At 63.2% G+C, this 25,338-nt stretch overlaps 2 protein-coding genes across 3 annotated transcripts in view; one reads left to right on the top strand and one right to left on the bottom strand.

The window, feature by feature from the left end:
- Window positions 1-25,338, top strand: part of LOC136006159 (ribosome biogenesis protein bop1-like) — a 52,354-nt gene that overhangs the window by 23,554 nt on the left and 3,462 nt on the right. The window contains exons 1-8 of one of the 2 annotated variants that reach the window (XM_065664168.1): window positions 19,695-20,208; window positions 22,144-22,298; window positions 22,471-22,588; window positions 22,681-22,782; window positions 22,886-23,098; window positions 23,427-23,707; window positions 23,772-24,720; window positions 24,806-24,875. In XM_065664168.1, coding sequence (XP_065520240.1) covers window positions 19,978-20,208; window positions 22,144-22,298; window positions 22,471-22,588; window positions 22,681-22,782; window positions 22,886-23,098; window positions 23,427-23,707; window positions 23,772-24,720; window positions 24,806-24,875 — 2,119 coding nt within the window. In that variant the 5' untranslated portion in view covers window positions 19,695-19,977. Of the gene's footprint in view, window positions 1-19,694; window positions 20,209-22,143; window positions 22,299-22,470; window positions 22,589-22,680; window positions 22,783-22,885; window positions 23,099-23,426; window positions 23,708-23,771; window positions 24,721-24,805; window positions 24,876-25,338 lie in introns of those variants that run through there. The other variant, XM_065664167.1, reaches the window with a different exon arrangement.
- On the bottom strand, window positions 9,475-11,112 carry LOC136006166 (splicing factor 3A subunit 2-like). The gene is made up of 2 exons (XM_065664180.1): window positions 10,278-11,112; window positions 9,475-9,896 (listed from the first exon to the last, which is right to left on the bottom strand). The coding sequence occupies exons 1-2, from the start codon at window positions 11,110-11,112 to the stop codon at window positions 9,475-9,477; spliced, it is 1,257 nt and encodes a 418-aa protein (XP_065520252.1).

Raw genomic sequence — 25,338 nt, 5'->3', positions numbered from 1 at the left:
CCAGCCCCATCTCAGGTCTCTCTCCAGACCCATCCTGGGTCTCCAGCCCCATCCCAGGCCTCCAGCCCCATCCCAGGTCTCTCTCCAGCCCCATCCTGGGTCTCCAGCCCCATCTCAGGTCTCTCTCCAGCCCCATCTCAGGTCTCTCTCCAGCCTGATCCCGGGTCTCTCTCCAGACCCATCCCAGGTCTCCATCCCCATCCCGGTTCTCTCTCCAGCCCCATCCCGGTTCTCTCCCCAGCCCCATCCCAGGTCTCTCCCCAGCCCCATCCCGGTTCTCCCTCCAGCCCCATCCCCCTGCCGTGCTTGGGCAGGCGCCGAGGCCGGGGGCCTGTGCTCTGCTCCTGCCTCTCGTAATCTTTAATGAGCTGGGGCTGCTCGCACAGAAGCGAGAGGAGGGCGGGCGGCTGCTTCACAGGCAGCTGGCGGGGGGGGGGGGGTGCTGTGTGCGGGCCAGCCCCAGCGCTTGGGATCCAGGCAGGAATTGGCATCCCAGAGGGATGAGGCAGCACCTCCCTGGTGCCTGAGGCAGGGGGGGGTCCAGCGGCTGCTTCGTGCCCCCCCCACCCCACATTGATGCTGGATGTGTTCGTGGCAGCTCACAAGTCTGTTTGAGCACAAGTTCCCTTGTGAAGCGAGTGCGTGCGGTGGTTTTGCTTTCCATAGCCCAGGAATGCCGGATGGATGTAGGAATTGTGATAGGAAAAGGGGAAATGGCTTTAAACTGGGGCTGCTGGGACCCTGGCAAGGGTTGAAGGGAGAAGCTGGGGCTGCCCCATCTCTCGCAGTGCTCAAGGCCAGGTTGGATGGGGCTTGGAGCACCCTGCTCCAGTGGAAGCGGTCCCTGCCCATGGCACTGGAGGAGCTTCCGGGTCTCTTTCCAACCCAAACCATTCCATGATCCATGGTCTCTGTGGCCTCCCTTGCCAGGACCTGCTCCTCTTGGCTGTGCTGGGTGGTTGCCCACTGGGTTGCCATGTGCTGGCCATGGACCAGGAGCTCTCCAGACCTGAGCTCCACCAGCGCCGTGCCAGTAACCACCAGCATGGAGCAGGGTGCAGACTGGGGGCTCTGGCTGTGCAGTGCTGGCCCCCATCCTTGGGGTGCCCCACTCTGGGATCAGCTCCCAAGGGATTGAGAATGGAAAAGTCCAAGCCCGGTCCGAGCAAGGGAAAGGCCTTGCCAAAAGGAGCAGTTGATCCGGGTTTGCGGGAGCAGGAGCCAAAACGCCAGGAATCTTGGATTCCGAGAGGGAAACTTTTTCCTGCGGGCAGTAAATCAGCACGGAAAGATTGGAGGTGGGGAGGGAAGGGGGAGAGCGGCCCCGCAGGCTGCAGCACTGGCACAACGGGACCATCATTCCCATTGGGAGCAGGCATGGCGGGGGGGGGGGATGCTGCTGGTCTCTGCCTGCAGGGATGGAGCCCTGCTGGGATGAGGAAGGCGATGGAAGCGCTGCGGGATCCTCCTGCGGGGAGCGATCTCCTGGTGCTGCTGCGGGTGGGAAGGGGCGAGCCGGGGGCAGCAGCACCGCAGGGACCTGGAGCTGCTGCGGTGAGGCCGTGGGGATGCTGCGAGGGCTGGAGCCAGGCTGGGAGAGCTGGGCTGGGGCAGCATGGAGAAGGGAAGGGTCCTGAAGGGGAGACCTGAGAGCAGCTCCAGGGCCTGAAGGGGCTGCAGGGAGCCTGGAGAGGGGCTTGGGCCAAGGGAGGCAGGGATGGGATGGGGAGGGAGAGGGAAGAGGTGATGGGATCTTGGGGAGTTCTTCCCCATGAGGGTGCTGGGGCACTGGCAGGGGGTGAAGGGAGAAGTTGGGGATGCTCCATCCCTGGCAGTGCTCGAGGCCAGGTTGGACACAGGGGCTCAGAGCCCCCTGCTCCAGTGGAAGGGGTCCCTGCCCGTGGTTGGAGCTGGAGGAGCTTCCAGGTCCCTTCATCCCAACCCATCCCTGCCATCCCCTGCCCTGGCAGCCCCCCCTGCGCTCCGGAACCCCGCGGTCCCCATCCTGTGACCACCTGAGGTGCTCGGGGCCAAACCTGCTGCTCCTGCAGGGATGGAGGTGTCTGGGGCGCAGGGGGGGGCTGCTGGACTGTCCCTGGTGAGGACACAGGGAGGGCTTGGGCGCATGGGACATAGGGTTAGGACATGGGGTGAAGACACAGGGTGAGGACATGGGATGGAGGACATGGATGAGGACACAGGGTTAGGGGGGGCCTATAGGGATGCTGGGGAGGGACTCTTCGTCAGGGACTGCAGTGACAGGACAAGGGGTAACGGGTTCAAACTGAAACAGGGGCAGTTTAGATTGGATCTAAGGAGGAAATTCTTTCCTGTGAGGGTGCTGAGGCACTGGAATGGGTTGCCCAGGGAGGTTGTGAGTGCTCCATCCCTGGCAGTGCTCAAGGCCAGGTTGGATGAAGCCTTGGGTGGGATGGTTTAGTGAGAGGTGTCCCTGCCCATGGCAGGGGGGTTGGAACTGGGTGATCTTGAGCTCCTTTCCAACCCTGACTGTTCTATGATTCTATGACATGGGGTGAAGACACAGGGTGAGGCCATGGGGTTAGGACACAGGGTGAGGACACGGGATGGAGGACATGGATGAGGACACAGGACACAGGTGAGGACGTGGGATGGAGGACATGGGGTTAGGACACGGGGTGAAGACACTGGGTGAGGCCATGGATGAGGACACAAGGTGAGGTCATGGGATAAAGGATATGGGGTTAGGACATGTGCTTAGGACACAAGGTGAGGTCATGGGATAAAGGCCATGGGGTTAGGACATGGGGTTAGGACACAAGGTGAGGTCATGGGATAAAGGCCATGGGGTTAGGACATGGGGTTAGGACACAAGGTAAGGTCATGGGATAAAGGCCATGGGGTTAGGACACGGGGTGAAGACACTGGGTGAAGGCCATGGATGAGGACCCAGCATGGGGACATGGGGTGCTCCATGTCTGCTGCTCCCCGGGAGCAGAGCCGCTGTGCTGTGGGCATGGGGCCCCCAGTGCCCTGGGGCTGGAGGAGCAGACCCAGTCCCATTCCATGTGCCCATCAGGCAGGGCTGGAGGTCTCCATGTCCAGCTCCTACCCCTGGGTTCCCTGGGCTCCCCATGTCCCAGGGATCCACCATGGCCACGGGCTCACCCTCCGCTCCTTAAAGCCCATCCAGCTCCAATGGCAGGGACCCCTTCCACCGGAGCAGCTTGCTCCAAGCCCCTGTGTCCAACCTGGCCTTGAGCACTGCCAGGGATGGGGCAGCCCCAGCTTCTCCCTTCAACCTTTGCCTCGGCCCCCTTGCAGGGAGCTGTGTCCCATTGGAGGTGACTGGGATCGGGGCAGCGCATCCCTGCTGCTGGGACCCCTCGCGCTGCATCCGTATCCCTGTTCCCGGCTCTCTCGCCCCTCTTCGCTGGCTTCCATCCCCATCCTTCCCCGTCCCGCTCACCCCAATTGGAGCTGACGTGCTCTATTTGTCAGAGATAAAAAATCACGGCGGAGGAGTGGGAAGACAGGAGGCACAGGAAAGCGTTTGGTAGTTAGAGACAGAGGAGCAGGATTAACGTGCGGTGGGGGATTTGGAAGGAACACTGCCTGCATTGTAATCCGAGAGGAGCCGGGAAGAAAGAGAGACCGGGAGAGCCAGCCTGACCCCGGAATTCCCTTAGGAGCCGGCGCGGAGAGCAGCAACGAGGAGAGAGTGAAGGATTCCAGAGGTGGACTGGCTTCCTCTTTCACCAGACAGACACAGGGGAGACGGGCAGGGAGCCAGCGCCGTACCTGCACTTCCCATCTGAGCCGGGACAGCTGGAGCTGCTTTGGGATGGGGAGGAAAAGAAGGGGGGGGAAGCAGCAGCAGTGCCATGGACCTGTGTGCGTGGGGGAGGCGTTGGGGGGGGTCCCGCTGGGAAGGGGGGGGCCGGCAGCTCGCAGCGAGTAAATCAGGGGAAGAAAGCGGGGCCGCGGGCGCGGGGTCACACGTGTTTCCTGGCAGGAGCGCAGGTGCTGAGCAGGGATGCGGGCGAGAGCACCTTGTGATGGATCATGTGGGAGCGCGGCAGCTCATTGCCGCGGCCGGCGCAGGTAGCGCCGGGGAGCGCCTGAAACGGCTCCAGCCACTGGGTCCAACCTGGCCTCGAGCACTTGCCAGGGATGGAGCATCCCCAACTTCTCCCTTCACCCCCTGCCAGTGCCCCAGCACCCTCATGGGGAAGAACTCCCCAAGATCCCATCACCTCTTCCCTCTTCCTCCCCATCCCATCCCTGCCTCCCTTGGCCCAAGCCCCTCTCCAGGCTCCCTGCAGCCCCTTCAGGCCCTGGAGCTGCTCTCAGGTCTCCCCTTTAGGAGCCTTCCCTTCTCCAGGCTCCAGGGCAGAGCCGCTCCAGCCCCACGGCCTCATCCGGACTCGCCCCAGCAGCTCCAGGCCCCTGAGCAGGATCGGGACCGCAGGGGCAGAGATGGATCAGCCCAGAGGGGGAGCTTCCGACCCAAACCATTCCATGGCTCTCATCAATGAAGGGCCCCGCTCGCTCCTGAAGCCATAAACCAGGAAAGGCACCGGCGGTCACTGTTCCCTATGGGATGAGCCCACACTGGACCCCCCCACCCCGATGTGGGGAGCTCCCATCCCCGGTGCCCTGCAGCTTCCATGGGCTGGGGAGCACAGGAATGGCAGCATCGGCACATCCCCTCCCCCAGCCATCTGCGGGTTCCTGCAGGATTAAGCAGAGGAAATCTGGAATTGGGTTACTCTCCGTATTGAACCTGCCATTAGGATGGTTTTTATTTTGCTGTTCCGATCGGATTGGATGCAGTCTCCCCTTTTTAGCCCTTAATGGCTTGGCTTTGGGAATTTCCTTCCAAATTACACCGCCGGCTTCCTGTTGTTAGGGCTCCCCCGAGCCCCACAGCCGTGCGGAATAGGGGGGGGGAATGGATCCCTGGAGCTGAGCTGCACTTGGAGCCCCGGGGGGGGGGGTGCTGGGGCTTCCTTCCCTGCCTCGAGTTGCAGCGTTCCGGGCATCCCGCAGGGCTGGGGCTCAGAACTGGGAGCAGAGGAGGAGGAGCTGGGGCCGGGGGCATGGACCAGGATGGACGGGGAGGTTGGGTGAGGAGGGACATGGAGGTTGGATGAGGATGGATGGGGAGGTTGGATAAAGATGGAGAGGGAGGTTGGACAAGGATGGATGGGGAGGTTGGACGAGGAGGGACAGGGATGTCGGACAAGGACGGATGGGGAGGTTGGACAAGGATGGACGGGAAGGTTGGACAAGGAGGGATGCAGAGGTTGGATGAGGATGAACGGAGATGTCAGACAAGGATGGATGGGAAGGTCGGATGAGGATGGATGGGGAGGTCGGACAAGGATGGACGGGGAGGTTGGACAAGGACGGATGGGGAGGTTGGACAAGGATGGATGGTGGTCCTCTGGACAGGGAGGTTGGACGAGGATGGATAAGGTTGAGTGTGGAAGTTGGACAAGGATGTACAGGGATGTCAGACAAGGACGGATGGGGAGGTCAGACAAGGATGGATGCAGAGGTTGGACGAGGAGGGACAGGGAGGTTGGACAAGGAGGGACACGGAGGTTGGATGAGGATGGATGGGGATGTCAGACAAGGATGGAGGGGGAAGTCGGATGAGGATGGATGGGAAGGTTGGATAAGGATGGACAGGGAGGTTGGACAAGGACGGATGGGGAGGTTGGACAAGGATGGATGGTGGTCCTCTGGACAGGGAGGTTGGACGAGGATGGATAAGGTTGAGTGTGGAAGTTGGACAAGGATGGACATGGATGTCAGACAAGGATGGATGGGGAGGTTGGACGAGGATGGATAAGGATGAGTGTGGAAGTTGGATAAGGATGGACAGGGATGTCAGACAAGGACGGATAGGGAGGTCAGACAAGGATGGATGCAGAGGTTGGACAAGAATGGATAAGGATGAGTGTGGAAGTTGGATAAGGATGGACAGGGATGTCAGACAAGGATGGATGCAGAGGTTGGACAAGGATGGACAGGGATGTTGGACAAGGATGGATGGGAAGGTTCGATGAGGCTGGATGGGGAGGTTGGATGAGGATGGACAGGGAGGTTGGACAAGGGCAGATGGTGGTCCAAGGAAGGGCCAGATCCCACAGGCACTGCAGGAAGTTCTTCCCCACGAGGGTGCTGGGACCCTGAAGGGGTTGAAAGGAGAAGCTGGGGCTGCCCCATCCCTGGCAGTGCCCAAGGCCAGGTTGGACCAAGGGGCTCGGAGCCCCCCGCTCCAGTGGCAGGGGTTGGAGCTGGAGGAGCTTTCATCTCCCTTCATCCCAGCCCCTTCCATGGCTCCACGCCGCAGAGCAGAGCTGCGGTGCTCGGCGCAGGCAGTGAGGGGTTCCCCGGACCCTTCCCAAGCCCTGGTGCCGATCCCTCGGGATGCGGTTGCTGATGGAGCTCAGCCGTGGCCGTGGGCACACGTGGGGATGCTGGAGCTGCCTGCGGCGTCCCAGGCAGGCTCTGTCACAGCATTCCCATTGGAATCGCTCCATTGTAGCGCACGGCTGAGCAGCCCCCGGCCGCACGCAGGGCCCGGGGCAGCTTCCCAAGCTGAGGAATGCTGTTTGTGCCGCTCCAGCGCAGCGGCAGAGCTGCAGCTCCGCCTGCGCAGCCCTTCCCTTCCCGGCCTCTTTGGAGCTGCTTCCCTGCTCCGCCGCCGCGATGAGCTGGGAGAGGACCGGGAGGCTGGAGCGGCTCCCGGCGGGATGCGGTGGCAGCATCAGAGCTGCTGCTGCTGCCCAGGAATGCGCGGAGGGAGCCAAGCACCGCGGCTGCTCGGACCCGGCCCGGGCCTCCTGCGCCTCGTGGTGCCCGGTGCAGGATGGAACCTGCGGGTGCTCGGTGCAGGAGGGACCCTGCGGGTGCTCGGTGCAGGATGGACCCTGCGGGTGCTCGGTGCAGGATGGAACCTGCGGGTGCTCGGTGCAGGAGGGACCCTGCGGGTGCTCGGTGCAGGATGGACCCTGCGGGTGCTCGGTGCAGGATGGAACCTGCGGGTGCTCGGTGCAGGATGGACCCTGCAGGTGCTCGGTGCAGGAGGGACCCTGCAGGTGCCCGGTGCAGGATGGACCCTGCGGGTGCCCAATGCAGGGGGGACCCTGCGTGTGCTCGGTGCAGGATGGACCCTGCGGGTGCCCGGTGCCGGATGGAACCTGCGGGTGCCCAATGCAGGGGGGACCCTGCGTGTGCTCGGTGCAGGAGGGACCCTGCGGGTGCTCGGTGCAGGATGGAACCTGCGGGTGCCCAATGCAGGATGGACCCTGCGGGTGCTCGGTGCAGGAGGGACCCTGCGGGTGCTCGGTGCAGGATGGAACCTGCGGGTGCTCGGTGCAGGATGGACCCTGCGGGTGCTCGGTGCAGGAGGGACCCTACGGGTGCCCAGCACCATCCTGCCTGGCCGGGTTGGGTTTTGAGCCCCGAGCCCCTGTCCCTGTGTAACCGGCTGCGGCAGCATCTGCCGGGCTCTGAGTCCCCCCCTCAACCCCAGGCTTCCTCCCCAGTGCCTCCCGGTTCAGCGCGGCCGCATCCTGCGGGTGCTGCCGGGGCCGGAGCTGCTCCGGAGCCACCGAGAGGGAAATTCCAAGGGGAGAAGCTCCTCCAATCCCACTCCTCCAGCTGGGCTCTGGGGTGCAAGGAGGGGGGGTCAGGGCTCGCCCCAGGCCACCCTGATGAGGGTCCCCCCTTTCCCCTGGAGCATCCCTGGGTGCCCGATCCATGGGGGGGGGGGGGGTTATGGGGGGGGGGGGTGGTCAGGGCGCTAAGGAAGGAATCTGCTGCCGTGGGTCTGACCCATGCTCCTTTAATCGCGCGCCTCGCTCAGGCTCTATCAGCTCCTCAGCGACACGAAGCACGAGCTCGCATGGACTGAGCATGGGGCAGCAGCCCAGCACGCAGGGCATCGAGTGGCTCCAAGCTGGGGGGGGGCATGGGGGGAGCAGGGTCCTTTGTCCATCAGGTCCTCCCCCCCAGCGCCGCTCAGCTCCCACCCGAGCCAATGGGCCCGGAGCTGCTCTGGCATCCGCAGAGTCCAAGGCAGGGCTTTGCTTCCCAAGGAGCATCCCTGGAGCCGGGCTCCTGTCCCTTTGGTTCCCCGGGCACGGCGGAGCAGCAGAGTCCTGCCCTGGCCATGGCCGTAGCCGTGGCCGTGTCCCGTTGCGGTGATCCCTGGAGCCCGCCCGGCGCATCCCGAGGTGTGGGTCCGGTCGGGGCAGGCTCTCCCGTTGCAGCTCTGCCGGCAGCAGGGATGCAGGCAGCAATGTCCGTGGCTGTGGCCTTTGGGTGTGTGGCTTTTCCATCCTCGCCGCTCCTGCTCCGTTGCCGTGATGGAGCTCCGGGTCTAGCTCCGGATCGCCGTCTTCCTGTCGCGGTCTTTGCTCTGCGGACAAGGGAGGGGGGAAGCCCAAGTTAGAGCAGAGCCGGGAGCCGTGGGGCAGCTTTTGCTCCTCGTCCATCCCTTGGTGTGTCCCCAGGGATGGGCACATCCCTCTCCCACAGCCCGAGGTCCTGAGGCCGGGACCTTGGTGCCGAGGCCTTGAAAACTCTGATCATGGAGTCATGGAATGGGTTGGGATGAAGGGAGCTTGAAGCTCCTCCAACCCCTGCCACGGGCAGGGACCCCTTCCACTGGAGCAGGGGGCTCCAAGCCCCTGTGTCCAACCTGGCCTTGGGCACTGCCAGGGATGGGGCAGCCGCATCACTGATAGCAGCACCACCAGCACCATCCCTGCCACCGCCAGCAGCACCATCCCTGCCACCGCCAGCAGCACCAGCACCATCACTGGTGTCAGCATCACAGCACCACCAGCACCATCACTGGTGTCAGCATCACAGCACCACCAGCACCATCACTGGTGTCAGCATCACAGCACCACCAGTACCATCACTGGTGTCAGCATCACAGCACCACCAGTACCATCACTGGTGTCACCATCACAGCACCACCAGCGCCATCACTAATGTCACCATCACTAATGTCACCATCACAGCACCACCAGCACCATCACTGGTGTCAGTATCACAGCACCACCAGCACCATCACTGGTGTCAGCATCACAGCACCACCAGCACCCTTACTAATGTCACCATCACAGCACCACCAGCACCCTCACTGATACCAGCATCACAGCACCACCAGCACCATCACTAATGTCAGCATCACAGCACCATCACTGATTTCAGCATCACAACACCACCAGCACCATCACTGGTGTCAGCATCACAGCACCACCAGTACCATCACTGGTGTCAGCATCACAGCACCATCACTAATGTCACCATCACAGCACCACCAGCACCATCACTAATGTCAGCATCACAGCACCATCACTGATACCAGTATCACAGCACCACCAGCACCATCACTAATACCAGCATCACAGCACCATCACTGATACCAGCATCAAAGCACCACCAGCACCATCACTGGTGTCAGCATCACAGCACCACCAGCACCCTCACTAATGTCACCATCACAGCACCACCAGCACCACAGCTGGATGTGCACAGGCAGAACCTGGCGCTTCCCATCTCCACTTCGGTGCGGTTTGTGCCCATCTGGGCCTTGCCCGGGTTGGGATCACCCTGGAGCCAAGCGTTAGACTGACGGAGGGGGGAGTCGGGTGGGATATTGGGAAGCTCTTCCCTGTGCGGGCACTGGGTGCCCAGCGGAGCCGCGGCCGCCCCATCCCTGGCAGGGGTTGGCACTGAGGAGCGCTCCGCTCCCTCCCCACCCATCCCATGATCCGGTGCCTCTGACGTGTCCCCTGGCCTGGCCTGGTCCCTGCCAGCGTGGCCCTGGCACATCCTGGTGCGCTCCGGCCGCACGTGCGGCTCCGGCGCTGCCTCCTCCTTTGTTCCTGGGGTGGGGATGGGGATGGGGGGGGGGGGGAAGGGGGGGGGAAGGGGAGCTCGGTGCAGAAATGGGAAAATCCAATTTCCCAGATGTTCGGGCCCCAGGAGCTCTGCGCTGTCTGGAGAGGAAATGGGGATTCGGAAAATCCCGCCTCATATTTTTCCCCTATCACCTTGCCTTTCCGCTGCCATTAAGTGCAGCAGCAACAGTAAATTACAGCCCCGTGCAGCCGCCCCATGGCGGAGGGGTTGGGGGGGGGGGGGGGCATTGCTGGGGCACTGAGCCCCCCCCCCGGCTCTGCCCTGTGCCGCGGCCGGGGTGGGGGGGGTGGTTCTGGGGTGCACAGGGAGCCCTCTGCTCCCCGGCCCCCACAGCCCCGGGGCACCCGGGCCCCGGTTGTGGCTCTTTTGGCACAGGAGCTGCAGGTGGGTGAGGGGTCCGGGGGGGTCGTGCCAGTGACTGCGGCGCTGGTGCTGAGGGTGCGGTGCTGAGGGATGCAGTGAGGGATGCGGTGAGGAATGCGGTGAGGGATGCAGTGAGAGATGCGGTGCTGAGGGATGCAGTGAGGGTTGCAGTGAGGGATACGGTGCTGAGGGGTGCGGTGCTGAGGGATGTGGTGAGGGATGCAATGAGGGATGCGGTGCTGAGGGGTGCAGTGCTGAGGGATGCAGTGAGGGATGCGGTGCTGAGGGATGCGGTGCTGAGGGATGTGGTGCTGAGGGATGCGGCGCTGAGGGATGCAGTGAGGGATGCAGTGCTGAGGGATGCAGTGAGGGATGCGGTGCTGAGGGATGCAGTGCTGAGGGATGCAGTGCTGAGGGATGCGGTGAGGGATGCGGTGCTGAGGGATGCAGTGCTGAGGGATGCAGTGAGGGATGCAGTGAGGGATGCGGTGCTGAGGGATGCAGTGAGGGATGCAGTGAGGGATGTGGTGCTGAGGGATGCAGTGCTGAGGGATGCAGTGAGGGATGCGGTGCTGAGGGATGCAGTGCTGAGGGATGCAGTGCTGAGGGATGCAGTGAGGGATGCGGTGCTGAGGGATGCAGTGCTGAGGGATGCAGTGAGGGATGCGGTGCTGAGGGATGCGGTGAGGGATGCAGTGCTGAGGGATGCAATGAGGGATGCAGTGCTGAGGGATGCAATGAGGGATGCAGTGCTGAGGGATGCAATGAGGGATGCGGTGCTGAGGGATGCGGTGCTGAGGGATGCGGTGCCTGCATCTCGGTGCCGCAGGGGAGCTGCTGCCAAGGTTTACAGGGTGCAGACACTGCTGGTTCTGCCCAAAGCCATCATCCTGCTCCTTCCTCCTCTCCTTAGGCCTTTGATCCTTCTCTTCTTTCCTCCTCTCCTTCCTCCTCTCCTTCCTCCTTTCCTCATCCTCTTTCTTCCTCTCCTTCTCTTTTCCTCCTCCTCCCCTAACTCCTCTCTTCCTCCTCTCCTTCCTTTCCTCCTCCTCCTCTCCTCCCAGCCACTCTTATCCCTGATGCAGCTGCAATTCCCCACTCCGTGTAGAACCACAAGGTTGATTCCTGCTCTCCGGCATTTCCTCTCTTCCCTAACCCTAACCCTAACTTCCATCGCTCCTCTCATCTCTCTGCTCCATCCCTGCTGCTAACGCCTCTGCTCCTGTTCCATGGGGGCCGCTCTGGGAGATGCTCTGGAAGAGGTGGATGCCCCACGCTTGCCCCATGGGCCCCTGGCCATTGCATGGGACTGGGGGGGTGCACACAACCACCCTCCTCCTGCAGCCCCTTCCCTCCGCATGCCCCTCCAGGAGCGTGAATCCTCTGGGATGGAGATCCGGAATGATCTCAGCCTTGCTTGGATTCGGACTTTGGGGGTTTAAACAAGCCCAAAGCCATCCTGAGCCATGGCCATTGCCAGCGGCTCTCCCAGCCCCACCAGCCACAAAGGAGAAACCAGGAGCGGCACAAACCCTTCATAGGCTTCAAATGGGGTGTCCGGGTGCCCCCGCTGCTGGGAATGGCCCGAGCCTGCTCCTTAGGAATGCCGGGACCATCCCGCACGTCCCATCCCCACACTGCCCGGCAGCACAAGTGTGATGGTGCTGCCAGCACAGCGCCCACCGCCCTGCTGCTCGTGTCCTGCCTAGGGCACGGTCCAGGGCCACGTCGCCAGCAGCTTCAGGATCTGGCCCCAGCCCTTCAGCGCCGGCGCCTCCGTGAGCCGCGTTAAAGCCGGATCTTTCCAAGGGGATGGGGTTGGGATGAGCCCAATACGGGAAAGTCCCTGGGACACGGCGGCGTCGGGATGCCGGGGGTGAGGCTGACTCATGCCCCATGAATCTGGGCAAGCACCGGTGCCCGCCGGGAGCTGCTTCCCGCTTGGAATCGCGGCGCAGGAGGTTTGGAGGCGCGGTGCGCCCGGCACGGATGGGACTGGGGCAGGATCGCGTCCCTTGAGGCCGCATGGGTTGAAATGGCAGCATGGAACCAGGGAATGGGGTGGGATGAAGGGAGCTGAAAGCTCCCCCAGCTCCAACCACGAACAGGGACCCCTTCCACTGGAGCAGGGGGCTCCGAGCCCCTGGGTCCAACCTGGCCTTGGGCACTGCCAGGGATGGAGCATCCCCAACTTCTCCCTTCACCCCCTGCCAGTGCCCCAGCACCCTCATGGGGAAGAACTCCCCAAGATCCCATCACCTCTTCCCTCTTCCTCCCCATCCCATCCCTGCCTCCCTTGGCCCAAGCCCCTCTCCAGGCTCCCTGCAGCCCCTTCAGGCCCTGGAGCTGCTCTCAGGTCTCCCCTTAAGGATCCTTCTCTTCCCCAGGCTGAGCCCCCCTCGCTCTCATCCTGCCCAAGGTGTGTGTCTGGGGCAGCAGAGGCAGCTCTGCCTCCTTCCCATGGGCAGCTCATTGGGAATGGGCTCTCCAGAGCGATGGGGATTGATGGAAAAGTGGCGATGGGGAGTGATGGGATTGATGGAAAAGCAGTGATGGGATTGATGGGATTGATGGAAAAGTGGTGATGGGATTGATGGGATTGATGGAAAAGTGGCAATGGGATTGATGGGATTGATGGAAAAGCGGTGACCGGATTGATGGGATTGATGGAAAAGTGGCGATGGGGATTGATGGGATTGATGGAAAAGCAGTGATGGGATTGATGGGATTGATGGAAAAGTGGCGATGGGGAGTGATGGGATTGATGGAAAAGCAGTGATGGGATTGATGGGATTGATGGAAAAGTGGCAATGGGATTGATGGGATTGATGGAAAAGTGGCGATGGGGAGTGATGGGATTGATGGAAAAGCAGTGATGGGATTAATGGGATTGATGGAAAAGTGGCGATGGGGAGTGATGGGATTGATGGAAAAGTGGCAATGGGATTGATGGGATTGATGGAAAAGTGGCGATGGGGAGTGATGGGATTGATGGAAAAGCAGTGATGGGATTGATGGGATTGATGGAAAAGTGGCAATGGGATTGATGGGATTGATGGAAAAGTGGTGATGGGGATTGATGGGATTGATGGAAAAGCAGTGATGGGATTGATGGGATTGATGGAAAAGTGGCAATGGGATTGATGGGATTGATGGAAAAGTGGTGACCGGATTGATGGGATTGATGGAAAAGTGGCGATGGGGATTGATGGGATTGATGGAAAAGTGGTGACCGGATTGATGGGATTGATGGAAAAGTGGCAATGGGATTGATGGGATTGATGGAAAAGCCGTGACCGGATTGATGGGATTGATGGAAAAGTGGCGATGGGGATTGATGGGATTGATGGAAAAGCAGTGATGGGATTGATGGGATTGATGGAAAAGTGGCGATGGGGAGTGATGGGATTGATGGAAAAGCGGTGACGGGATTGATGGGAATGATGGAAAAGTGGTGATGGGGATTGATGGGATTGATGGCAAAGTGGCAATGGGATTGATGGGATTGATGGAAAAGTGGTGACCGGATTGATGGGAGTTGGTGCAGAAAAGGCACTGGGAGTTGATTGTAATGGATGAAAAAGTGGTGATGGGAATTGGGAGCAATAGATGGGCAAGCGGCGATGGGAATTCATTGGCATTGGAGCAGAAGAGGGGTTGGGATTTGACCGGAATTGGTGTAAAAGCGGCAGGGCGAGTTTATCGGTATCGACGGAAAAGTGGTGGTGGGATTTGATGGGAATCGGTGCACAAATAGCGATGGGGATTGATGGAAATCGATGGAAAAGTGGTGATGGAATTGGTGGGAATTGCTGGAAAAGTGGCAATGGGCACTTGAATGGAATTGGTGCTGAAGTGGTGACCAAAATTGATGGGAATTGATGGAAAAGCGACAACGGAATTGATGGAAAAGCGTCGATGGGGATGGATGGAAAAGCGGGGATGGGGATTGATGGAAAAGCGGGGATGGGGATTGATGGAAAAGCGGTGATGGGGATTGATGAAAAAGCGTCGATGGGGATTGATGGAAAAGCAGGGATGGGGATTGATGGAAAAGTGGTGATGGGGATGGATGGAAAAGCATCGATGGGGATTGATGGAAAAGCATCGATGGGGATTGATGGAAAAGCAGGGATGGGGATTGATGGAAAAGCGGGGATGGGGATTGATGGAAAAGAGGGGATGGGGATTGATGGAAAAGCGGCGATGGGGATGGATGGAAAAGCGGCAATGGGGATGGATGGGATCGGGGCAAAAAGGGGGAATGTTCGCTCCTCGAGGCTGCTACTGGAGGTTTCCAAGCAGGCTGCAGGTGGGGTGGTGGAGGAATTCTCCACTTCAGCCCCACAGGAGCTTCCCCACCGGCAGCCCCTGTGCCTGAACCGGGATAACAGTGGCTGGAGCAGCTTCGCGGTGCCGAGGACACGGCTCAGCTGGGAGCTCCCGGCTCTAAGGGGCAGGACTTTGGTGAGCTCAAGCGTAGCAAATCCCAACGGATGCAGATTCCCAAGTGCTGCTCCCAGCTCCTGCAGTGAGGTGGGAAGGGCCGTGCCAGAGCAAGGGCTGCAGCTCCCCAGGGCCCTGCAATGGGGACGGGCAGGGGCAGGGCTGTGCAGCCCCGGAGCCTCGGCCCGGCTCCCATTGGAAGCGGATGCGGCTCCGTCTCCCCTTCCATGGCAGTGGTTGCCCACCCCAGCAGGGCCATGGGCCTGGTGGCTGGTGCTGGGTGGGCACAGAGGTGGTGCAGAGCCGGGAATGGGGAGCACTGGGTGAACTGGGCCGGACATTGCAGCTCCTGTTGGTCCCCTTGGCCAGCTCTGCACCCAAGTCCCTCTCAGCCCTTTGGTGCCTGCCCTCTGCCAACCAGAGCCGCAGCCTCTTCCCAAGCTCCTGCTTTCCCTTTGCCTCTGGATTTCCAGCTCCCAGAATCCATCCCTTACCCTCCGAGTGTCTCCCCTTCTCCCATCCGTTGCCTTTTGCTGAACGCGGGTGGGATGTGGAGCAGGGACTGGGGCTTTGGGTGGCAGATACGGACACGGTGAAGGAAGCACCGGATGGTCCACGCGTCCTTAGGGCTCACTGATGGGATCTGGTGCGCGTTCCCAATAGGAGTCATCCCACCTGGGCTCGCACCATCCCTATGGCCGCAGAGCTATTGCCAGCATCCAGCGCTCCCTGTCCCCTGCTCACAGCACCCAACGACCATGGAGCCATCACCCGGTGCTCGCTGTCCCCTGCTCACAGCGCCCAATGACCGCAGACCCATCCCCATCACTCCCTACCCACTGCTCACAGCACCCAATGACCACAGACCCATCCCCATCACTCCCTACCCACTGCTCACAGCACCCAATGACTACAGACCCATCCCCATCACCCAATGCTTCTATCCCCTTCTCACAGCACCCAATGACCGCAGACCCATCCCCAATGACTGCAGACCCATCCCCAATGACCACAGACCCATCCCCATCACCCGGTGCTCACTGTCCCCTCTTCACAGCACCCAATGACCGCAGACCCATCCCCAATGACCGCAGACCCATCCCCATCACTCCCTACCCACTGCTCACAGCACCAAATGACTACAGACACATCCCCATCACCCAATGCTTCTATCCGCTTCTCACAGCACCCAATGACCACAGACCCATCCCCAATGACCGCAGACCCATCCCCAATGACCGCAGACCCATCTCCATCACCCAGTGCTTCTATCCCCTCCTCACAGCACCCAATGACCGCAGACCCATCCCCAGTGACCGCAGACCCATTCCCAGTGACCGCAGACCCATCCCCAATGACCGCAGACCCATCCCCAGTGACCGCAGACCCATCTCCATCACCCAATGCTTCTATCCCCTCCTCACAGCACCCAATGATCACAGACCCATCCCCAATGACCGCAGACCCATCCCCAATGACCGCAGACCCATCCCCAGTGACCGCAGACCCATCTCCATCACCCAATGCTTCTATCCCCTCCTCACAGCACCCAATGACCGCAGACCCATCCCCAGTGACCGCAGACCCATCCCCAATGACCGCAGACCCATCCCCAGTGACCGCAGACCCATCCCCAATGACCGCAGACCCATCCCCATCACTCGGTGCTCACTGTCCCCTCCTCACAGCACCCAGTGACCGCAGACCCATTCCCAGTGACCGCAGACCCATCCCCAATGACCGCAGACCCATCCCCAGTGACCGCAGACCCATCTCCATCACCCAGTGCTTCTATCCCCTCCTCACAGCACCCAATGACCGCAGACCCATCCCCAGTGACCGCAGACCCATCCCCAATGACCGCAGACCCATCCCCAATGACCGCAGACCCATCCCCAATGACCACAGACCCATCCCCAATGACCGCAGACCCATCCCCATCACTCGGTGCTCACTGTCCCCTCCTCACAGCACCCAGTGACCGCAGACCCATCCCCAATGACCGCAGACCCATCCCCAGTGACCGCAGACCCATCTCCATCACCCAGTGCTTCTATCCCCTCCTCACAGCACCCAATGACCGCAGACCCATCCCCGTCACCCAGTGCTTCTATCCCCTCCTCACAGCACCCAATGACCGCAGACCCATCCCCGTCACCCAGTGCTTCTATCCCCTCCTCACAGCACCCAATGACCGCAGACCCATCCCCAGTGACCGCAGACCCATCCCCAATGACCGCAGACCCATCCCCAATGACCGCAGACCCATCTCCATCACCCTCCGCTCTCTCTCCGGCCTCCCCCCCCCCGGCTCTCACCAGCTTCCTCTGGTTGCTGAGGCAGAAAGTGCAGATCTGCTTGGGCTGGGAGGCATCGGGGTCCCTGCCCGCGGGGCTGCCGGCACCGTGGTGGTAGAAGGCAGGCGAGGTGAGGCAGGGTTGGCCGTCGCCGCCCGCCTCGCCCAGCAGGAGCACGTTGCCCAGGTGCGAGATGTAACTGGAGGCCAGGCGCAGGGTCTCGATCTTGGAGAGCTTCCTGTCGGCAGGCTCGGTGGGGATGAGGGTGCGCAGCGCCGTGAAGGCCGTGTTAACGCTGTTGGTGCGGTCCCGTTCCCGAGCGTTCGCCGTGTGGCGCTGCCGCGGCTCCCGGTGCAGCCGTCCCGGTTTCTTGCCGTGCCGGCGCTTGGAGGCGGTGAGGCCGTAGCCGTCGGCGCCCAGGCGGTAGGGCTTCTCCTCCGAGCCCGAGCTCTCGCTGCCGTTCTCCTCGTCCTCCGACAGCATGATCTCGGGGTACAGGAAACGGCCGGGAGCCGAGCGCAGCATCGCGAAGGACATGGTGCGGGACGGGGCAGCGCCGCGCCGCGCTTCAGCTCCAGGCGCTCATGCCCCTGCCCCGGGGATGCTCGGGGATGGAGGTGCCGCTGCCCCCCGGGGATGCTCGGGGATGGAGGTGCCGCTGCCCCCCGGGGATGCTCGGGGATGGAGGTGCCGCTGCCCTCGGGATGCTCGGGGATGGAGGTGCCGCTGCCCCGTGGATGCTCGGGGATGGAGGTGCCGCTGCCCTCGGGGATGGAAGTGCTGCTGCCCCCGGGATGCTCAGGGATGGAGGTGCCGCTGCCCCCCGGAGATGCTCGGGGATGGAGGTGCCGCTGCCCCCGGGGTCCCCGCTCTCCGGCTCCCGCCGGGTCTCTGGGTGCGGAAGGGGTTAAGGGCCGCTCGCAGGCTCCTTCCTCTCCCCACACGTGTGCATCTTAAGACGCGGAGTGTGGCAGGAGCTGGGTTTTATAGCACAGCAGTGGTCAGCCAGGCCCCTCCTCCGGCTGCTCCAGAGCTCTGGAAGTGGGAGCCCGCAGGCTCACGCCTACCTGAGCTCACCCTCCAGCCCCGGAGGGGATTTAACCCTTCCGGGCTCAGCCAAGAGAGGGGCCAAGGAGGCTGCAGCCAGAGCGGTGAGGATGAAGAGGGCTGCACCCACCAGCCACGGGCCTCGGTGCGCAGCCGGTGCGGGCAGCATCCGCATCCATCACCTGCATGGGCACGGTGTGATGGGGAGCACCGCGGCCTTGGGGGCTCCCAGAGGACCCCACACAGTGCAGGGGGGAGGAAGGACCCCCCCCAGCCCCGCGTTGCAGCTCGTGGCTGGGGCAGGGATGGGGGCAAGGCTGCGTCAGCCCCAGGCTGGGGCTGGGGACACAGGCGCCTGCTCAGGATTGGTGCCTGCCAAAGAGAGCCTCTGAGAGCTCCCTCCCCTCCCCGCAGCAAGACCAGATCCATCCTCCTGCTGCTGCTGCTGCTGCTGCTGCTGCTGCTGCTGCTAATGGGGCAGAGAGGGAGCATTAACCCTTGAGGAGCTGCCCGGCCGCACGCCTCCACCACAGCTCCTGCCTGGAGCACGCTCTGGTTCCCTCCCTGAGAGCAGGAGAAGGATTTGTGCCAGCTCCAGAGGAGTGTGAGGGTGCAGAGCCCGCTCCTGCCCCTGTAATTGCCCCAGAACCCATCCGAATGACCCATCCCAGAACCCATCCTAATGACCCATCCTAATGACCCATCCTAGAACCCATCCCAGAACCCATCCTAATGACCCATCCCAGAACCCATCCTTAATGACCCATCCTAATGTCCCATCCCAGAACCCATCCCAGAACCCATCCCCAAACCCATCCTAATGACCCATCCCAGAACCCATCCTAGCACCCATCCCCAAACCCATCCTAATGACCCATCCCAGAACCCATCCCCGAACCCATCCTAATGACCCATCCTAATGACCCATCCCAGAACCCATCCCCGAACCCATCCTAATGACCCATCCTAATGACCCATCCTAATGACCCATCCCAGAACCCATCCTAATGATCCATCCCAGAACCCATCCCAGAACCCATCCTAGAACCCATCCCAGAACCCATCCCCGCACCAAGCCCGGGGATCGGGGCTGCTCAGGACCCTGGCCCAGGGCGGACGCGCAGGTTTGAACTGGGGGGGGGGGGCAAGGCTCCAGCCTCCTCCTCTGCACCCCCCCAGCCTCCCATCTGTGTCCCCAAGGTGTGGGGCCGGGGCCCAGCACCCGGGATGGGACCCATGGGTCCCCGAGCACCGGCGCTGGCAGTGCCTGCAGGGCACAACGGGAGCGAGGCGAGCAGCGGAGCTCGGTGGGGCTGCATCCCCCCCCCCCGGCGCAGCCTGACCCCATTGTGTGCTGGGGGGGGGGGGGCACAAGCAGCGCTGTGACCTGGCCGCAAACCGGGGCTGCCCCTTGCTGGGATCCCCCGGGGCACCGGGGGGGGGGGGGGCCGTTTGCTCGCGTTCAGCCCCCGTCGTGAACGCGCTTTTGTCCAGCGCCTCCCGTCCGAGCGCGCTCCCTGCCCTGCGCTGCCCTTGCCGGGGGGATGCGGGGGGTCCCGTTTGGGGGGGGGGGTGTGGATGATGCTGGGGCCAGAGCCCCAGGTCTCGGTCGTAGCAAGCCGAGAGCTGGCGATGCTGTCCCAGCCCTTGGCTCCAGGGCTTCCCGCATTGCTCCTGCCGTGTCCTGCTTGGAATCCTGCTTGGAGCCGGGAATTCCCTGCTGCCGTCCTCCCCTTGCCCTGCCACGCTCCGTGCACGGAGCGTCCCTTTCCCATCTCCCTGTTTCCACCTCCAGGACCTGCCCTTCCCTGCGGAGCCTGGGGCAGAGACCGGAGCCCTGGCTCCGCGGAGCATCCCTGCTCGCAGCGGTGGCCGGGATGCGGGATGCGGGATGCGGGCATCCCCGTCCCACCGGGCCGGGAGGGCTGCGCCGGCTCCGTTCCCGTTCTCCCCTCCACGTGGACCGGATATTTTCAGGGGAAGGCTCTTTCCGACGCTCCGGTTGCCAGGAATGCGCGGCCAGGAATGCCCAGGGCCCATCCAAGAACAACTTCCAGCCGGGAGGCTGAGTGACGGCAGCGCCGAGCTCCCGGCCCGACGTGTTCATGGCACCGGAGCCGAGGTGGAAGGGACCAGGGATGCTGCAGAGCGACAAGGGGGGGATTTGCTCCTTCTTTGCACTGTGGGGCTGGGGGGGGGGGAGACGTGGATCCCGCTATGGGGAATAGCCCCAGGCACGTGCATCCCGATGGGAAGCTCTCAGAGCTGAGCCCCTGCTCACGACCAGCAGCTTTGGGGTTCGCTCCCTGCCCCAGCAGCCGGAGCGGGGCACCCGCACTGGGGTCTCTGCGCTATGGGATGGGGGCTTGGAGCCCATCCTGGTGTGGGGCATCCCCAGCTTCAGGGGGTTGGGGTTCCGGCTCCCTGCAGGGGTCCTGGCTGTGCTCCTGCAGGGATTCCTGCTCCCGCTGGAGCTGAGCTGGAGCCCAGCCTGGGCTCAGGCACTCCCCACATCCTCACCCCACATCCGTGCCTGCGGGATCACTGCCTCTGCCCGGCTTGCCCCATTGCCAGCCAAGGGATGCGGCTCCGTGCAGTGACCAGGCCCGCACTGACGGCATTGGGGGTGATGGATGGATCCGGGCTCGGCCTTCCCGGCGCTCCTGCTCCTTTTCCATGTTGTTTGCAGAGTGTTTATGGGGACCAGATGGAGCCGGGGGGGGGTGACCCCTGACTGCGGGGTGTGTGGGGCACAGGTCGCTTCACACCTCCATCCCGTGGGATGCAACTGGGAACGGGGTCTCTGCTTCCCAAGGGCAGCGGGGAGAGGCTGCAGGGGTGAGGGGCAAGGGGGCAGGACCCCACCATCAGGTCCCATCTGCCCGCATGTAGCTGCCCAAAGCCATGGGGCTGTGGGACCCATGGCCGTGTGTGGTACCCAGAGCAATGGGGCTGTGGGACCCATGGCCATGTGTGGTACCCAGAGCCATGGGGCTATGGGACCCATGGCCACGTGTGGTACCCAGAGCCATGGAGCTGTGGGTCCCATGGCCATGTGTGGTACCCAGAGCCATGGGGCTATGGGACCCATGGCCACGTGTGGTACCCAGAGCCATGGAGCTGTGGGTCCCATGGCCATGTGTGGTACCCAGAGCCATGGAGCTGTGGGTCCCATGGCCATGTGTGGTACCCAGAGTCATGGGGCCGTGGGACCTGTGGCCATGTGTGGTACCCAAAGCCATGGGGCTATGGGACCCATGGCCACGTGTGGTACCCAGAGCCATGGGGCTGTGGGACCTGTGGCCATGTGTGGTACCCAGAGCCATGGGGCTGTGGGACCTGTGACCATGTGTGGTACCCAAAGCCATGGGGGTATGGGACCCATGGCCACATGTGGTACCCAGAGCCATAGGGCTGTGGGATGCATTGCATATGTGTGGTACCCAAAGCCATGGGGCTATGGGTCCCATGGCCATGTGTGGTACCCAGAGCCATGGGGCTGTGGGATGCATTGCATATGTGTGGTACCCAAAGCCATGGGGCTGTGGGACCTGTGGCCATGTGTGGTACCTAGGGCCATGGAGCTATGAGACCCATGGCCATGTGTGGTACCCAAAGCCATGGGGCTGTGGGACCCATGGCCATGTGTGGTACCCAAAGCCATGGGGCTGTGAGACCCATGGCCATGTGTGGTACCCAGAGCTATGGGGCTGTGGGACCCATGGCCATGTGTGATACCCAAAGCCATGGGGCTGTGGGATGCATTGCATATGTGTGGTACCCAAAGCCATGGGGCTATGGGACCCATGGCCATATGTGGAACCTGTGTCCACGTGCACAGCCCCATCCTGGTGCTCCCATCTCCAGCCCTACGGGTGCCGGGGCAGCCAGGAGGCTTGGGGCACCCTCACTGCCTGCAGATGGGCAACGAGGAGGCCGCAGGGTGGACATCACCCCCTCCGACTCCTTTTGACCCCCGGCGGCACCCAGGGCTGCATCTCCTTGCGGTGGGGTCCCCAGCCCTCCCCTCACACCCTTTCCCTCTGCTTCCCTCCAGGACATCCGCAACACGGTGGGCAACATCCCCATGGAGTGGTACCAGGACTTTCCACACATCGGCTACGACCTGGAGGGCAAGAAGATCTACAAACCCATCCGGAACAAGGACGAGCTGGACCTGTTCTTGGACAAGATGGAGAACCCCGACTACTGGTGAGCGCGTTGGGGTGGGCGGCAGCAGCGGTGCCCACAGCAGGGCTCGCACCACCGCAGTCCCCGGGGGTTGGAGACGTCGGGGTCTCCTGGCGCAGCTCAGTGGGAGTGGGGCTTGTGGCACGGTGCGGCTGGCGCGGCGCAGCCCCGAGCCTCGCTTGGTGCCCTGCAGGAGGACGGTGCAGGACAAGATGACGGGCGCAGACGTAAAGCTGACAGACGAGCAGATTGCGCTGGTGCAGCGGCTGCAGAAGGGGCACTTTGGGGATGTCCACTTCAACCCCTACGAGGTGAGGCCTCGGCGATGCTCCGGCTCCAAGCGCGGGGTGGCCTCGAGCTGGGCAGCAGCCGCAACAGCGCCGTGGGTCCGTGTCCTCCCCAGCCCGCCGTGGACTTCTTCACGCACGAGGTGATGCTGCACCCGGTGAGCAACCGCCCCGCCGACAAGAGGAGCTTCATCCCCTCGCTCATCGAGAAGGAGAAGGTGAGGGCAGCGCCGAGCCAAGCGCTGCGGTCCCCCTCACATCCCTCACCTCCTGCTCCCCGAGCCGCTGGACTCCCGGGGCTGCCCTCTTCCTGCCCCACAGGTCTCCAAACTGGTCCATGCCATCAAGATGGGCTGGATCAAGCCTCGGAAGCCTAAGGATGACGCGCCGACGTACTACGACCTCTGGGCTCACGAGGATCCCAACTCCATCCTGGGCCGCCACAAGATGCACGTGCCAGCCCCCAAGATGAAGCTGCCTGGGCATGAGGAGTCCTACAACCCCCCCCCCGAGTACCTGCTCAGCGAGGAGGAGGTGAGGAAGCACCGGGAGCCGTGGGCTGAGCGCTGGGAGCGCAGGGATGCTGGGATGCAGGGGGGGGGCTGTGCTTTGGAAGGGCACCGGGCCCCGCGGAGACGCGTTGAGACCCTGCAAGGGAAACGGAAGCAAAGGGTCCTCAGCCTCCACTGAGATGAGAAGTGGGGCCAGCCCCCAGGTGAAGGGGCTGCTGCTGTGGGATCCATCCGGGATGCGGAGGGAGGCCGCGCATCGCGCTCGGGCTGGGGCAGACGGGGTCAGCGCCGTGCCCTGGGCAGCCCCGGGGGTGCTGCCGGCCCCACTGACCGGGACCCCCTGCCCGCAGCGGCTGGCGTGGCAGCAGCAGGAGCCGGCGGAGCGGAGGCTCAGCTTCGTGCCACAGCAGCACCGCAGCCTGCGGGCAGTGCCCGCCTTCCCCCGCTTCATCCACGAGCGCTTCGAGCGCTGCCTCGACCTCTACCTCTGCCCGCGCCAGAGGAAGATGAGGGTGAGGGTCCGGGGGGCTCCGGCCTTGGCTCCAGCCTCTCTGTGCTCCAATGGTGCAGCCGCTGCTCCGGTGCCCATCACCTGCACCCAGCACCCAATCCCTGCTCCTGTGCCCATCACCTGCACCCAGCCCCTGCTCCTGTGCCCATCCCCAGCACCCAGCCCCTACTCCTGTGCCCATCACCTGCACCCAGCACCCAGCACCCAACCCCTGCTCCTGTGCCCATCACCTGCACCCAGCACCCAACCCCTGCTCCTGTGCCCATCACCTGCACCCAGCCCCTGCTCCTGTGCCCAGCACCCAGCCCCTGCTCCTGTGCCCATCCCCTGCACCCAGCACCCAGCACCCAACCCCTGCTCCTGTGCCCATCACCTGCACCCAGCACCCAGCCCCTGCTCCTGTGCCCATCACCTGCACCCAGCACCCAACCCCTGCTCCTGTGCCCATCACCTGCATCCTGCCCCCAGCACCCAACCCCTGCTCTTGTGCCCATCCCCTGCATCCTGCCCCCAGCACCCAACCCCTGCTCCTGTGCCCATCACCTGCCCCCAGCACCCAGCCCCTGCTCCTGTGCCCATCCCCTGCACCCAGCACCCAGCCCCTACTCCTGTGCCCATCACCAGCACCCAGCACCCAACCCCTGCTCCGGTGCCCATCCCCTGCCCCTGCCCCAGCACCCAACCCCTGCTCCGGTGCCCATCCCCTGCATCCTGCCCCCAGCACCCAACCCCTGCTCTTGTGCCCATCCCCTGCATCCTGCCCCCAGCACCCAACCCCTGCTCCTGTGCCCATCACCTGCCCCCAGCACCCATCCCCTGCCCCTGCACCCATCCCCTGCCCCCAGCACCCAGCCCCTGCTCCTGTGCCCATCCCCTGCACCCAGCACCCAGCCCCTACTCCTGTGCCCATCACCTGCACCCAGCACCCAACCCCTGCTCCGGTGCCCATCCCCTGCCCCTGCCCCAGCACCCAACCCCTGCTCGGGTGCCCATCCCCTGGGCACCAGCCCCGCGATGCTGAGGGGCAGCCTGGGCGCATCTCCCACCCCCAGGTCAACGTGGACCCGGAGGATCTCATCCCCAAGCTGCCAAAACCTCGGGATCTGCAGCCCTTCCCCACCACCCAGGCCCTGGTGAGTGGATGCGTGGGGCTGGGGCTCGCTGTGGGTGCCCCTGGGCTGTGTGGGGCCCTCACCCCTGTCCTGTCTCCGTGCCCAGGTCTACCGCGGGCACACGAGCCTGGTGCGGTGCCTCAGCATCAGTCCCAGCGGGCAGTGGCTGGTGTCAGGTAAGGATTTGATTCCCAAACCGGGGCATTCCCGATGGGCCGGGTGCCACCAGCCGGCTCCCAGCGCTGGGGCTGCTCCCACTGTCACCCCATGGCAGTGGGTCAAGAGAGGGGATCCTGCCCCTCTGCTGCATGAAAGGGAGACCTGAGAGCGGCTCCAGGGCCTGAAGGGGCTGCAGGGAGCCTGGAGAGGGGCTTGGGCCAAGGGAGGCAGGGATGGGCTGGGGAGGAAGAGGGAAGAGGTGATGGGATCTTGGGGAGTTCTTCCCCATGAGGGTGCTGGGGCACTGGCAGGGGGTGAAGGGAGAAGTTGGGGATGCTCCATCCCTGGCAGTGCTCGAGGCCAGGTTGGACACAGGGGCTCGGAGCCCCCTGCTCCAGTGGAAGGGGTCCCCAGGGACCTCCTGCCCCTGCCCTGCCCGCGGGGATTCCTGTCTCTGGGAATGCTGCGGCTGCCGCTGGC

The sequence above is a fragment of the Lathamus discolor genome (genome assembly GCF_037157495.1).
Source record: "Lathamus discolor isolate bLatDis1 chromosome 2 unlocalized genomic scaffold, bLatDis1.hap1 SUPER_2_unloc_1, whole genome shotgun sequence".
NCBI classification, from domain to species: domain Eukaryota; kingdom Metazoa; phylum Chordata; class Aves; order Psittaciformes; family Psittacidae; genus Lathamus; species Lathamus discolor.
The sequence above is the reverse complement of the archived record's forward strand: the minus strand, read 5'-3'. Positions and strand labels throughout refer to the sequence as shown.

What these genes read in the sequence shown, in the direction of transcription:
- LOC136006166 (XM_065664180.1), bottom strand. Translation starts at nt 11,112, where the DNA reads ATGCAGGCACCGCATCCCTCAGCACCGCATCCCTCAGCACCGCATCCC. An exon ending in GAGCCACAACCGGGGCCCGG is followed by an intron (nt 9,897 to 10,277) that starts GTGCCCCGGGGC and finishes TCCCCACCCCAG; the next exon opens with GAACAAAGGAGGAGGCAGCG.